General features: G+C 38.9%; 2 protein-coding genes across 2 annotated transcripts; both read left to right on the top strand.

The window, feature by feature from the left end:
- The first annotated feature begins 985 nt into the window (after positions 1 to 985).
- Positions 986 to 3,200, top strand: LOC146316423 (zona pellucida sperm-binding protein 4-like). The gene is made up of 8 exons (XM_084735106.1): positions 986 to 1,338; positions 1,440 to 1,624; positions 1,718 to 1,815; positions 1,953 to 2,110; positions 2,192 to 2,384; positions 2,484 to 2,649; positions 2,755 to 2,830; positions 3,056 to 3,200. The coding sequence occupies exons 1-8, from the start codon at positions 1,050 to 1,052 to the stop codon at positions 3,139 to 3,141; spliced, it is 1,251 nt and encodes a 416-aa protein (XP_084591232.1). The 5' UTR covers positions 986 to 1,049; the 3' UTR covers positions 3,142 to 3,200.
- A 1,560-nt stretch (positions 3,201 to 4,760) lies between these two features.
- Positions 4,761 to 12,294, top strand: chkb (choline kinase beta). Its single transcript, XM_084734731.1, has 11 exons — positions 4,761 to 5,357; positions 6,046 to 6,154; positions 6,357 to 6,470; positions 6,704 to 6,837; positions 6,926 to 7,030; positions 9,609 to 9,667; positions 10,650 to 10,737; positions 10,905 to 11,013; positions 11,703 to 11,803; positions 11,906 to 11,987; positions 12,109 to 12,294. The coding sequence occupies exons 1-11, from the start codon at positions 4,849 to 4,851 to the stop codon at positions 12,163 to 12,165; spliced, it is 1,467 nt and encodes a 488-aa protein (XP_084590857.1). The 5' UTR covers positions 4,761 to 4,848; the 3' UTR covers positions 12,166 to 12,294.
- Positions 12,295 to 12,920: the final 626 nt, after the last annotated feature.

Genomic DNA, 12,920 nt, shown 5'->3' with positions numbered 1-12,920 from the left:
AAAAATATTTCAAATAAAAACTAATACAGTTTTTTTTTTTTTTTAACCATAATTAACCATACAATGTTTTTTTTCTGACATTTATAAAAATGTCCGAGTAAATAGTTCTGATGTTCTCATATCAAGGTTGTAGCTAGGATACAGAAAAGATTCAGAGGAAGACAATGTTTCAGTTTTTCCTATCATCATAACTCCAATTCAAAACTAAGAAGATCTTTAAAGTTGCACATATTCAAAGGAATAATTGAGAAATCTTTAATTCCAATCATGACTAGTCAGAACTACATTTACGATATCTACAGGTTTAGTTGCATTTAACAATGGAGATATTTGGAAGTCAAAACTGAACTGTAGAATTTTAAACTAATGTTTTGACTTGTCATAAATTAACTTCTAGTTATGTCAGGTGAACCCAGTCAAGGATTGTCATATAACCACAGACTGGACAAATCGGAGGCTATTCTAGATGCTTGTGTATTTGAATCTCACTTTATATCTTACATAAGAAAGACGGTTAGCCGTCATGATGCTCTATGTTTTTAGCAATGGTAAATACACTTAAAGATAAGAAGAGGTATTTGTTTTGTCTGCCCTGATGAACAAATACAGCATGACTGCACGTTGTAGGTCATACAGACCCTGGGGAGATTTTTGTTTTGAAATTGATTAAACAAGCTGGAATTTCATTATTTGGGATCAATAACAATCAGTGGGCTCTCTATGGCCAGCATGGATTAGATATTAGACAATAAATATTGTCTAATATGTACACACCATGGTATGTTTACTATCATGTATGCAGTTTGTATCTCCTGATGTAATATCTATGTGACATTTTTTTGGGGGCATTTTCTCTAATCTCTTCAGTGCATCACCACAGACCAACCAGTGAGTGGAGCATTTGATTGGCAGTTGTTGGCAGCAAATAGGATGCAAGTTATCCACAAGTCAGCTTTACCCAAACCTTATAAAAGTCAGCATATTCACACCACAGTTTTCACAGCATCTGGTGTTCTTTGGGAATCACTCTGGGCTGTGAAACCGTGGCAATGAAGCTGATTTGTGATTGTCTCCTGGCAGTTGTCCTGCTGGGTTGTCTGGCTGATGCTCAATATTTCCAAAGATCCCAACAGCACCAGCCCCAGCAGCCCCAGCAGCCTCAGCAGCCTCAGCAGCCCCAGCAGCCCCAGCAGCCCAAGGTGCCCACAGAAACATTTCACACTTGTGAAGTGGCTGAACAGTACAAGATACAGTGTGGGCTTCCTAGCATTTCTGCTTCAGAGTGTGAGGCTATACACTGCTGCTTTGATGGACGCACATGCTATTATGGCAAACATGGTAAGTGTTTCTCCATTTCCCACAGAACCACATGGACATCCTATTTGTCCAAAGGGTATGGCATGAACACTGGTCTTTGCTTTATAATTTGTTGTTCTCAGTGACTCTTCAATGTACCAAGGACGCCCAGTTCATCGTGGTGGTAGCCAGGGATGCCACCCTACCCAACATCGACTTGGAGACAATTGCTTTCCTGGGAAGTGATGCAAACTGCGGTCCTGTTGGCACCACTTCAGCTTTTGCCATCTACCAATTCCCTGTCACTGCCTGCGGCACTCACATGACGGTAAGGGCTATGACTCATTTGACTGTTAGACTTGATTTGTATTCATTTTAGTTGGATAGCAATAATGATTGAAATACTGACAATTGATTGTAGGAGGAGCCAGGTGTAATAATCTATGAGAACAGGATGTCCTCTTCATATGAAGTTGCTATTGGACCATACGGAGCCATTACCAGGGATAGCACCTATGAGTATGTACTTATATTTGTTCAAAGTATAAAAAAATGATCTTGAATTCTCTGCAGTGGGTCAGGGTTGGTTCATTATGATATTGCTATATGTTTTCAACTGTTTGGCTGACTGACATAGAGCTTATGTTTCGACTCAGGCTGATTGTCCAGTGTAGGTATATTGGCACCACAGTTGAGGCTCTTGTTATTGAGGTTGGCGGGATGCCTTCACCACCTTCAATTGCAGCTCCTGGACCCCTGCGTGTGGAGCTCAGGCTGGCCAATGGACAGTGTACCGTCAAGGGTTGCGTGGAAGGTGAGAGCGAAGTACATATTTTCTGCATTTGGCATCATTTGACAGCGACTGTTTCACCAACCAGTCTTTCTGCTTGAACAGAGGACGTAGCATACACCTCCTTTTACGTGGATTCTGACTACCCCGTCACAAAGGTGCTCAGGGATCCCGTGTGGGTTGAGATCCGAATGCTGGAGAGGACTGATCCCAGCCTGGTCTTGACTCTTGGAAGATGCTGGGCAACTTCCAGCCCCTACCCTCATAGTCTTCCTCAGTGGGACTTGCTGATTGATGGGTAAGAGTAAGTGTTGGTCCTTCTTGGAGATCAACGATTATAATAAATTTTTTGATGCTATCCTCAGTCTCTTTTCCACACTTTCTTCTCTTTTCATAGCTGCCCCTACCGTGATGACCGTTACCTGACCGAACTGGTCCCTGTGGACGCTTCATCAGGACTCATGTACCCAACCCACCACAGGCGTTTTGTTTTCAAGATGTTCACTTTTGTAGCCACTGGAGGGGTTACAGACCCAGAGGTCATGATTCCTCTCAAGGAAAAGGTAGAGGATCCAAGTATCTAAGAAAAAAAAAACATTTTAATATCATCTTATCATATATGCAAACAATTAATTTGTTTTTGTTTTTGTTTTGTTCTTTTTCACCAGGTGTATATCCACTGTGAAGCAACTGTGTGCCAACCTTTTGCTGGAAATAATTGTGAACCTAGGTGCTTCAGAAAGAGTGAGTAGGAGTAGTACAGTTTTCACTATGATGATATACACAGCACCAATATGGTTTCTGTCTGAAGTCCGTTTCCCTTGTTTTTGACTAAGATGAATACAGGAAGCTACATGAATCATGTGATATGGAAATCAGAAAAGCTTAACATATCTTCACCATAATAGTAAATTACATCTAACATCTTTCATTTCACAGCAACTGACTATTACCATGTCTGTTTCACAGGGAGAGATACTGCTTCTTTCATGCAGAAAGGCAGACCTGAGACCACTGTGGTCAGCAGTCGGGAGATTATCATCGCTGAACAGTAATGACATTCAGACAGAACCTGCTTTTGATGAAAACTCTGTTCCTGATCCCTGCTCAAAAGTGATTGAGTTTCAAATAAATCTCTATGTCACTGACTGTGTCGTCTGATCTCATAAAATATAATTCAGATAAATTATTTATACTGCATCCTCACAGAAGTAGTCTACAAACTAATAATGATACTGCAGATACTACATATATGACTATACCTCAATAAAAAGTAATTTACATCCAGAAGATCAGATCAGATATTGTGTGTTTTTCAATAATATAAGGAAACTATATATATATATATATATATATATATATATATATATATATATATATATATATATATATATATATATAAACAACATTGTTTCATCTTGTTTTGTAAGTATAGCTTCATCTGCTGGGGCATTTTACAAATTATTAAAATAAGACAATCTGAGAAGAGAAAATCAGTCTTATTTAACTAAGCTGAGGAACTAACATGAGGATTCATGATTATAGATGGCCTTATTTTAAAGGTAGAATCAGTAGAATATGTCAGCACTGTTTGTAAATGTACCAGAAAAAATGTTGATTGTTGAGTCTCATTCTTAGGATGTCAAATACCAATGTTTTGGGTTGGTAAAGCGTGCCAGACAAAAATAATGAGAAATACAGGCAGAGGGCAGGGTCTCTGCAGATTCTGACACCACCGAGCACCTCTAGTGGTTCATAAGTAATCGTTGACAGGGATTGTGTTTATTTGAGTCTATACATTATTTTTCATTGTTTGGAGTAAAATATTGTATATCATGCCTTCAAGTGTCACCTTCTGTTCCCCAGACTACAGGATTAAAAACCCAAGGCAAAATTCCTGCACCAAGTGCAAGTTTTTGTTAACTCTTACAGACAATCAACAGAAAGCTTCTAAACTGGAAACATCAAAAACTGGCAACAGCAGTGGCTGATTTTAAAACACCCAGAAAATAAGTGGTACACATACACCAAGCAGCAGTGATATCTGAGAGGTGAGGGTTCTGTGTAGAGCCCAAAGCGATACTAAAAGACAATACACACCACAACCACAGACTGTTCACCCTGTCTGACAAGTTTATTTTATACTTCCATATCACAAGACTACAGAACAGCTTTGTGCCTCAGGCTGTATCTCCTCAATTAAACTCTGACGTATGAAATAGTTGTATTTCTGACTTTATTTATTCACCTGCTTTACTGCAGGCTAATATAATTTTGTTTAAATCTTTTGTTTTTCGTAAGTAGCATAGACGAAACGACATATGTTATCTTGTTTTGCAACTCTGTGTTGTAGAATGATAAATAATTTAAATTGATTATCTTGTAACCAGGATATTAAAAAGTTCACGCAATATTCCAGCCTTGCTGAGATAAGTCAGGAGAATAACCTTTATCATAACACCACATGATCTTTCAGTGGACTCTCATTAATTATAATATTCCCCATATCCATAGTTGCACCAAAAACAGTTGGCTGAAAACAAAAACTACATTTCCCAGAAAACTTCGGCGTATGCTACGGGAAACTGACGTGTACAACCTAGCAGCGACCAATGAGCTTATCATATAAACGCGGAAGTGAATTGTGATTGGACGTTGAACACGCCAGTTTTGCTCGGTCCAAATCACCAGTAGCTGGGTGCGCCTGCGAGGAAGTGAACAGTCATCGGATATTATTTATACTTCCTTATCAACTGCCCCTCATGCGATTCAGACCAGCCAGCTATGTATGGCTCTTCCGGTTAAGTAGCTTTACCGGCGAACTGCACTCGTCAGCGACTCCCACCTGCCGCCTCAGACCGACATTTCACACCGGTCCCTCAGCACTCTTCGCCCGGAAACTCAGCATGCAGTCGAGTGGGAATGTAACTAGTAGCGGTTGTGGTGAGGAGGGTTTGGCCAGGGCAGATACACCAGGGCCGGAGAGGCTGTTCAGAAACATTCCTACTGTAACAACAGAAGATACGGGTCCTCCAGCCGAGAAGAAGTCATTGGGAAGCATGCTGGTCATCAACGAAAGGATGTTGAGGACCCCCAGTCCCTTTTCTGGGGCCAGCAATGATGACGACTCGGAGGCAGAGTCTTTCCGGGATGGGAGAAGCGAGGAGGTAGACCGGGACACCAAGGGCAGGGCGTATGCGTGGTGCCGAGACTTTCTGTCAGGGTCGTGGAAGACCATCGATGAGGAGGATTTTCAGATCAGCATTGTCAGGTTAATAATGTCAAGTATAGCTCCACTGAGGACACAAATCAAAATAATGTCCTAGGCATAATTACGGAGAGAATTAAAGTCAGTTCTTGTTACATGTTAATGTGTAGGGACCATTGTTGTGCTCCCTTGATCTCCAGTGATGACTGTATAAGGGCCATCATTTACTTGGCTCACTTAATGTTTTTAACCTCTAATGACAGTAGCTTTAAGGCCCGATCGATATTAGACTTTTGGACCTTTTTTTTAAGGGAGTAAAAGAAAGAAAGAAAGAAAATCCAGATATCAATATTTCAGCTATTCTTATTAGGGATGCAACTGTTTTTCAATTATTATCAGTGTTGATTATTTTCTCGATTAATCAATTAGTTCTTTGGTCTATAAAATTTCAGAGGATGGTGAAAAATGTTGATCAGTGTTTGCCAAAGTCAATAGTAACATCTTCAAAGAATTACTCAATCCTATGAACAAAATAGTTATTAAATAGTTATTAAACTGTAATTTAATAGCTGAACGCACATGTTATAGACTAAATGGTTTATCAATAAATTGTGAAAATAATTGGCTGATCAGGCAGGCGTCATGGCCTATAAGTTGCTGCTGGTGTTATCTGACTAATACTTATGACTACATTCTGTAGGGTGATGTTAACTTTGCTCAGATGTGATAACACTGGTGTTTTGTTTTGCAGTGGTGGACTGAGTAATCTACTGTACCTGTGTAGCTTGCCTGACCATGTGCACTCTGAGGCAGAGGAACCTCGCCAGGTGCTTCTCAGAGTCTATGGAGCTATCTTACAGGTTGGTTTGTCTACTAGGGAATCTTATGAAGTTACCTATCCAGTAATGTGTGTGACTGCTCATATTTATTTATCATGGTGAGAAAATATAATACCATTATTGGCGTCAATCCAGTGTTGTCGTTCTCCACATGGACGTTAGACCAAACTAAACCAAAAACAACATCAAACTGTACCTGTCTGTATGTTTTTCTGTGACATAGGGTGTGGACTCCTTGGTGTTGGAGAGCGTGATGTTTGCCATCCTGGCAGAACGAACTCTTGGGCCAAAACTCTATGGCATCTTCCCTGATGGACGCTTAGAACAGTACCTTCCGGTAATATGCTCACACGCACGCACCCGCATTTTTTTTCTCTCCCGTATGTTATTGCATAAACACATTCAACATTCAGGGACAAACTATAATGTGTATAATTTTGTGCTTTGATTACAGTAAATACATAAATATTTTATAAATATTGAACAATAGCATTTAGTTGTTTTTAAGGGTCCTTGTGTACTTACTTGACCTAGATCCTACTGTAAAGAAAGCATTTTCTGTTTTCCCAGAATACCCGCATGCGGACAGAACAACTTTCAGACCCGGCTGTTTCAGCTGAGATTGCCACAAAGTTGTCACGTTTCCATGGAATGCGTATGCCCTTTAACAAAGAGCCCAAGTGGCTGTTTGGGACCATTGACAAGTAAGGACACCTGATATCACTCTCTTTCTTCTACTAGAACTGTCAGTTTTTTAATAATTAAACATCCTGTCTATTTTTTCCTTTTTAGATACATGGATCAAGTAATGAACCTTACTTTTATACGTGAGGCGCATGTGAAGAAGTATAAGAAGCTGATGAAGATGGACCTGCCTGCTGAGCTAGATAGCCTGCGGTGAGTTGGGCCTTAGATGGACAAATACTGTACATTAAATGGAGTGACTTTATGAGCACATGTACAGCCTAAAAATTGTGGTAGGTAGGTTTAAGGAAGGTTGAGAGATGAGTACCATTCATCTGTTTCTAAATTACTATCAAGGCAAGTAGCAGAGTGATGATGCAATCACTATTGCTCAAGCCAAGTGCGCACTAGATGTTGTTTAGTCAGAGCCAGCTCATATTACCTACTGTAATTTCCATTTCGACTTCAGGCAGAGTGGCTGTTCAGACTGTTGTATACTGCTCACATTACACAAGGCCACCACCAAAATCCCCAAGAATGTTTGATTAATCATCATGTCCCAGATGACAGGAGAGCAATCATATACTATATACATCTATATTCATATCTACCTCTTACTGTTAATTGTTATTTATTATTTATATTACCATTATACATCTGTACATTAATCTGCACTTTTCTGCTTTTTGCACTTCTGGTTAGATGCTAAACTGCATTTTGTTGTCTCAGTATTTGTGCCCTATGCAATGACAATTTGAATCTAATCTAATTAAATGAGTGCACGCAGACTATGGTTGCAGATTTTGTGCATTTTCCTGATCTGATAGTTGAATATGTTAACAATAATTGAGTAATCATTAAAATTTAATAAGATACACAAAATCAGTAAGACTTTACACATGTAAACACACATCTTGTTGTCAGTTTAAGTTTTATTTAAACAATTATAGCAGCACATTGGTTTTGTGCCAAAACCGCTGCTCCTGTCTGCCTGTCCTTATTCAATAAACTGCTCAAAATAATGTTGAAAGGGGTGCAGTCACTGCCATTTCTAGATTAAGATTAAGACCAAACAAAATTGTGAGAAAACCTGTGAGCTCTGGAGAAATAGTACACAAAACATACTTTATCAGTTAATGAATATTTCTGTAAAATTCTTAACAGCCATTAATAATAAATCATTAACATCCCCAGTGTAGACCCTCTTGTTTGTCAGTGAGGCTCTAAAATTACAACTGACATGAGGATTCTGAAAACCAAGGTGGGACAGCAAATTGGGTGTCCTGTCATTTAAACTGTGCTCAGTCATATTCATTTATATTAAGCCAACATGTTAGGGAGTCACAATGAAGCCTAAAGGCTTGATTAAGTTTTGGTCTGCATACAAGTAACTTTTGCTGAATTCAAACAAAATGTCAAATTATAACATAAAAGACACCTATTGGGTCTTGAACAGTGTAAATTCTACTTTGTGAATAGGTTTTTTGTGAAGTCAGATTAATGATGCAACTGGGTTTACAACAGTTAAGTCCTACCTGATGATGAAAAGTACACATAGACAAGTACACCATGTCCTGACCACCAGACAAGATGAGACTACTACTAAAATGTATTTAGGTGTTAAAGATCATGCTAAGAGTAGCTAATATACTGTGTATTAATATACAAAGATTGTATGTTACATGAAAAAGGCTGTAGGGTTTGTAGTTGGAGATTTGTTACACACAAGAATTTAGTCTCAGTGACAGCTGTATTTTTGTTTCCAGTCTAATCGCTGACCTTTGTCCCCATGCCTCCACGAGTTCACTGCTGAGTCCTGTCTGACTTCAGCAGCCGACAAAGAATCAGCCCAGTGTTTATTGTCTGAGTTTATCTATGAAGACGTTTGTTATCTTCTGGATATGAATGACTCTCACACTGAAACAGATGTAACTTGGAAATCCCTTTGCCTTCTGCTGGAGTCATCTGAGGTCCTGAAACGTATCTCAGCTGATAAACATGTCTTTTGCTTACACAGATGGAGGACTTCGAGGTTCTATTTCCTCAGCTTGCTGTAGGCCATTCTCTCAATTACACTGACACATAGGGCCCTATCTTACACTAATGTAAAGCACAAGTTGAAAGTTTGCCTTTTTGTACCAGCGGTGCAGGGGTGTCCTGCCCTGTCCCGCCCCTTGCACAAGCAGCGCACAGCAGGACACACCTATCAGCTGTGCCCAAGTGCCTTGTTTAATCCACGGGTGTTTAGACCAAAGATGCAATAGCCCAATCAGAAAGGGTGAGAGTATGCAGTATTTGCAGACGGCAGGGCACCTTCGAAAGCAGGCTTCATGTGTAAATAGTTAGTAAATAGTTTTCATTAACACCTGCAAAAACTAATGCAAATGCACCTTCATTTTGCCTTCATTTTTAGAACGCGCAAGCTATCTATCTATCTAGCTGCTCTTGCAGACATGGCAAAAATGGCAGCTGTGCCAGTGAAATTGCTCTGGGGGTAAAATAGGGCCCCTTGTGTTTTTCTTTGCACTTAAGTATTTCATTTTTCATTTTTTTTGCCACTTGGTCAATGAGCACTAAAGGAGCTTTCACAACCACGCACACCAAGAATATGCTTGGTAACCTGACTGGGGCCATATATAGATGTTTTGAATTGCTTAGTATATAATACTTCTGATACCCCCACATATACCTGCTATCCAGTACAAATAATTGCATTAAAATATTCTTTGTCTTCTTTCCCTTTTTTCTTTAATCTCCTTCTCTGTTCGTCTGGCTTTTGTCTCTACAACAGTGAGTTGCTGGCAGCGACTCCATCCCCAGTGGTGTTCTGCCACAACGACGTCCAGGAAGGTAAAAAAAAAACAAAACAAACATATCCTCTCCGCTCATTGCTCCTTTATCCTCACACCTCTATTTGGGCTGATTGATGATCCCTCTGACTTGAGAGCAATATATTGCATAAGTCAAAGGAACGCTGGGGTGTGGTTATTAATAGGGACAGCTCACATTCAAATGCTTCATCCTATGAGTGAAAATGAGCCTTTGAAGTAGATGTGTTAGTCAGAGGTTGAGCCTCCAATGAATGGGACTGTTTCACAGAACAGACAACCAACCACCTAAGATGATAAATCTTTTTCCAAAATCATGTGCATTATTTTGCTGCTATCACAGTCTCTGCTCTTCTGGGAAGCTTTCCACAAGAATTTGAAACTTGGCTGCAGGGATTTTCTTTCTTTGCTTTGTAATGTTTGGTACTAATGTTGGGTGATCACGATATTCTAGTGGTCTGTAAAGGTTTATGACCCATACCGTTTGAAAATGATAATGAATTAATTTGTTGAAACTTGCAGAAACCATGTGGCATTTCTTCATGGACCTGGCTTTGTGCACTGGGACACTATCATGGTGAAATGTTAAATTTTTACCATCACTGGAATTAAGGGACCAGAGCAAAAGAACATTTGGACATGTCCACATACTTAAATCCCCTTTGTGTATTTAGTGATACTAAAACTAATTAGAATATCAATGTATTCTGCAGAAGAGCTTTTTCTATTTAGCAAAGAAATGTAATTGCAGAAGTCTTACTGGTAGCTGAAGAAGTAGATACAGTATACCATAAATACCTCCTTTATATACTTGTTTACATACACTCACCAAACCATTGGTGTGGTGATCAGTCTGAAAAGTTTAGATAGTCATTACTATAAATAAAAAACACTTCATGTTTTTTAAGGCCAAACTAAGCTCTTGTCTAAACCTGACAGTGGCCGAAGTAATTAAAGATTGTGATTCTGTGGATGTTCTCTCATGTCTTGTTTTGCCACTGCAGGTAATATTCTGATACTGGAGGACCGGGACCAAACCTCAACAGACAGACTCATGCTCATAGACTTTGAGTACAGCAGTTACAATTACAGGTGAAGTGTAAAGTCTTACTGATTTGATGGAAAGGTATCGGTTTAGTTTTGAGCAGAACACAAGTTATATATTAACAATATTTATACCTTTAACGTACAAATAAGTGTTTTTCTATATTCTTCCCTTGTGTCTTAATATAAATATTATTATATTTTCTGTTGTGTAGGGGCTTTGACTTTGGGAACCATTTCTGTGAGTGGATGTATGATTACACCTACAACCAGTGGCCCTTCTACAAAGCCACAGCAGAGAACTATCCCACCAGAGAGCAGCAGGTCAGTCTAAACCCCTTATAGTCAAATAAATACGGTTTACTTTTCTTTGACCTAATCCCTGCTCTTAATAGAAACTCACAGCACAAGAATCAAATTTAAACAGAATTGCTTAGAACACTTCACTGTTAGTTCTAGGAACTGTAATCCTCAAATTACATATGCACAGAGAGCTATTTAAAAAGACAACATTTATGATTCAACTAAACTAAGATTTAAATGTTGTGTTAAGGAAATACTAAAGATTAGAGGAGCATTAAATGCATTAGACAATGATGGTGTTGGGACTTTTCTGCATAATCATGCAGCATCACTGATTTTAGCCACAAAAACACCGTTCCAACCCTCCCAATTTAAGCATTCACTCTGATAATTACTATTTGGATATGAAGATGATTCGATATTTTTTCTACTCACTTCCCCCTGTGAAGCTCAGACAGATACTATACTATGCTGCAATCTAAACCCAAGATCTATGATAATCTCATTAAGTAGTACAGTAGAATACAGCAAGCGTTCTGGTTACATGGTGCCATCTAGTGGTAAAACTAGTTAATGCACTTCTCAATTCAAGTTTTTCAATTTCTCTTTCTGCTCACTTTACAGAAATAAACAATAATGTAACAAATCAACAAATAATTACTTTACCATATTTAATCACTTCATTTTGATTTTCATTCATTTCATTTCAGCTGTTTTTTATCAGAAATTATTTGGCAGAACAGAGGAACCACTCAGACATTGCCGAGGACCAGACACAGATTGAAGAGGACATGATAATTGAAGCTAACAGGTATAACACGGTGCTCTAATGATTTACAGCAGTGCTGAATTTGTATAATTAAAAGTTAGCACAGCATTGTTTTGTCATCACCATTTTTGTTTTGATTTGTAGGTATGCATTAGCATCACACTTCCTCTGGGGGCTGTGGTCCATCATTCAAGCAAAGATATCCAAGATCGAGTTTGGATATATGGTAAGGAGATTTTTTTCTTTTGCAGTCTGATGCAAATACCAGCTGCATACTACATTTATTTCAGTGCACAGAATAATGTTTTGTCCCTCGCGTATTTAATGTAAACCATGTCATTTTGCAGGACTATGCCCAGTGTCGTTTTGATGCCTACGTCAAGCAAAAAAAGCTGTTCTCCTGATTTCCACCGTGTTGATCAGAATGTAATGTCTCCTTCCTCATCATTCTTCAAATCCGAGTCCAGCCCTATGCAGCTCTGCTTTTGACGAGCACTGTTAACTGAAAGACTTGGGGTTAAGGTAGAAATTTTCATACAGTGCACGAGCACAATCTCAGCCTGCTTTTGTTGAAGCACCTATCTCCATCGTCCTAAATTTTGTTTAAGCAGGTTTACACCTGAATGTTGTTCGTATCAAAGTTTGTAGTAGGCAACTGGACTTGATAGAGTTCTTGAAGACGTTTCGTCTCTCATCCAAGAGGCGTCTTCAGTTCTGCCTGACTGGATTGGCCTGATTGAATGTTGTTGTTCATCACCGTCTTTTAAAATAGTCATTTTGATTTACTAAAGCAGTAGTATTAAGTTCATCGTGGAAGACTTTTCTTTATCTCTTTCTTTCTCTTTTAAGTCATTCTACCTCACTTCTTTCATCTGATGTTCATTCATCCTACATGAGGGTATATAGATTCCATAAGGGCTGATTGTAGCAGCATTTGAAAATATTCCCCTCCAACTATTCTTTAAAGGTCCAGTAAAGTATAGTTTAAAGCTTACCTACATTCAGCAAATTATTACAAGAGGGCTATTTTATACAGTATTACTGTAGTCATCAATACTGTTAATGTAACCAGTAGAACAGGTACAAAGTGTCAGGTGTGTTAAGTCTGTGGTGTTGGATTTTGTCATCTATTATGATATCGGTTATTAACTATACGTTT

Source organism: Lutjanus erythropterus, chromosome 13 (genome assembly GCF_056507025.1).
Source record: "Lutjanus erythropterus isolate fLutEry1 chromosome 13, fLutEry1.hap2, whole genome shotgun sequence".
NCBI classification, from domain to species: domain Eukaryota; kingdom Metazoa; phylum Chordata; class Actinopteri; order Lutjaniformes; family Lutjanidae; genus Lutjanus; species Lutjanus erythropterus.
This window is presented reverse-complemented; position numbering and strand designations above follow the sequence as displayed.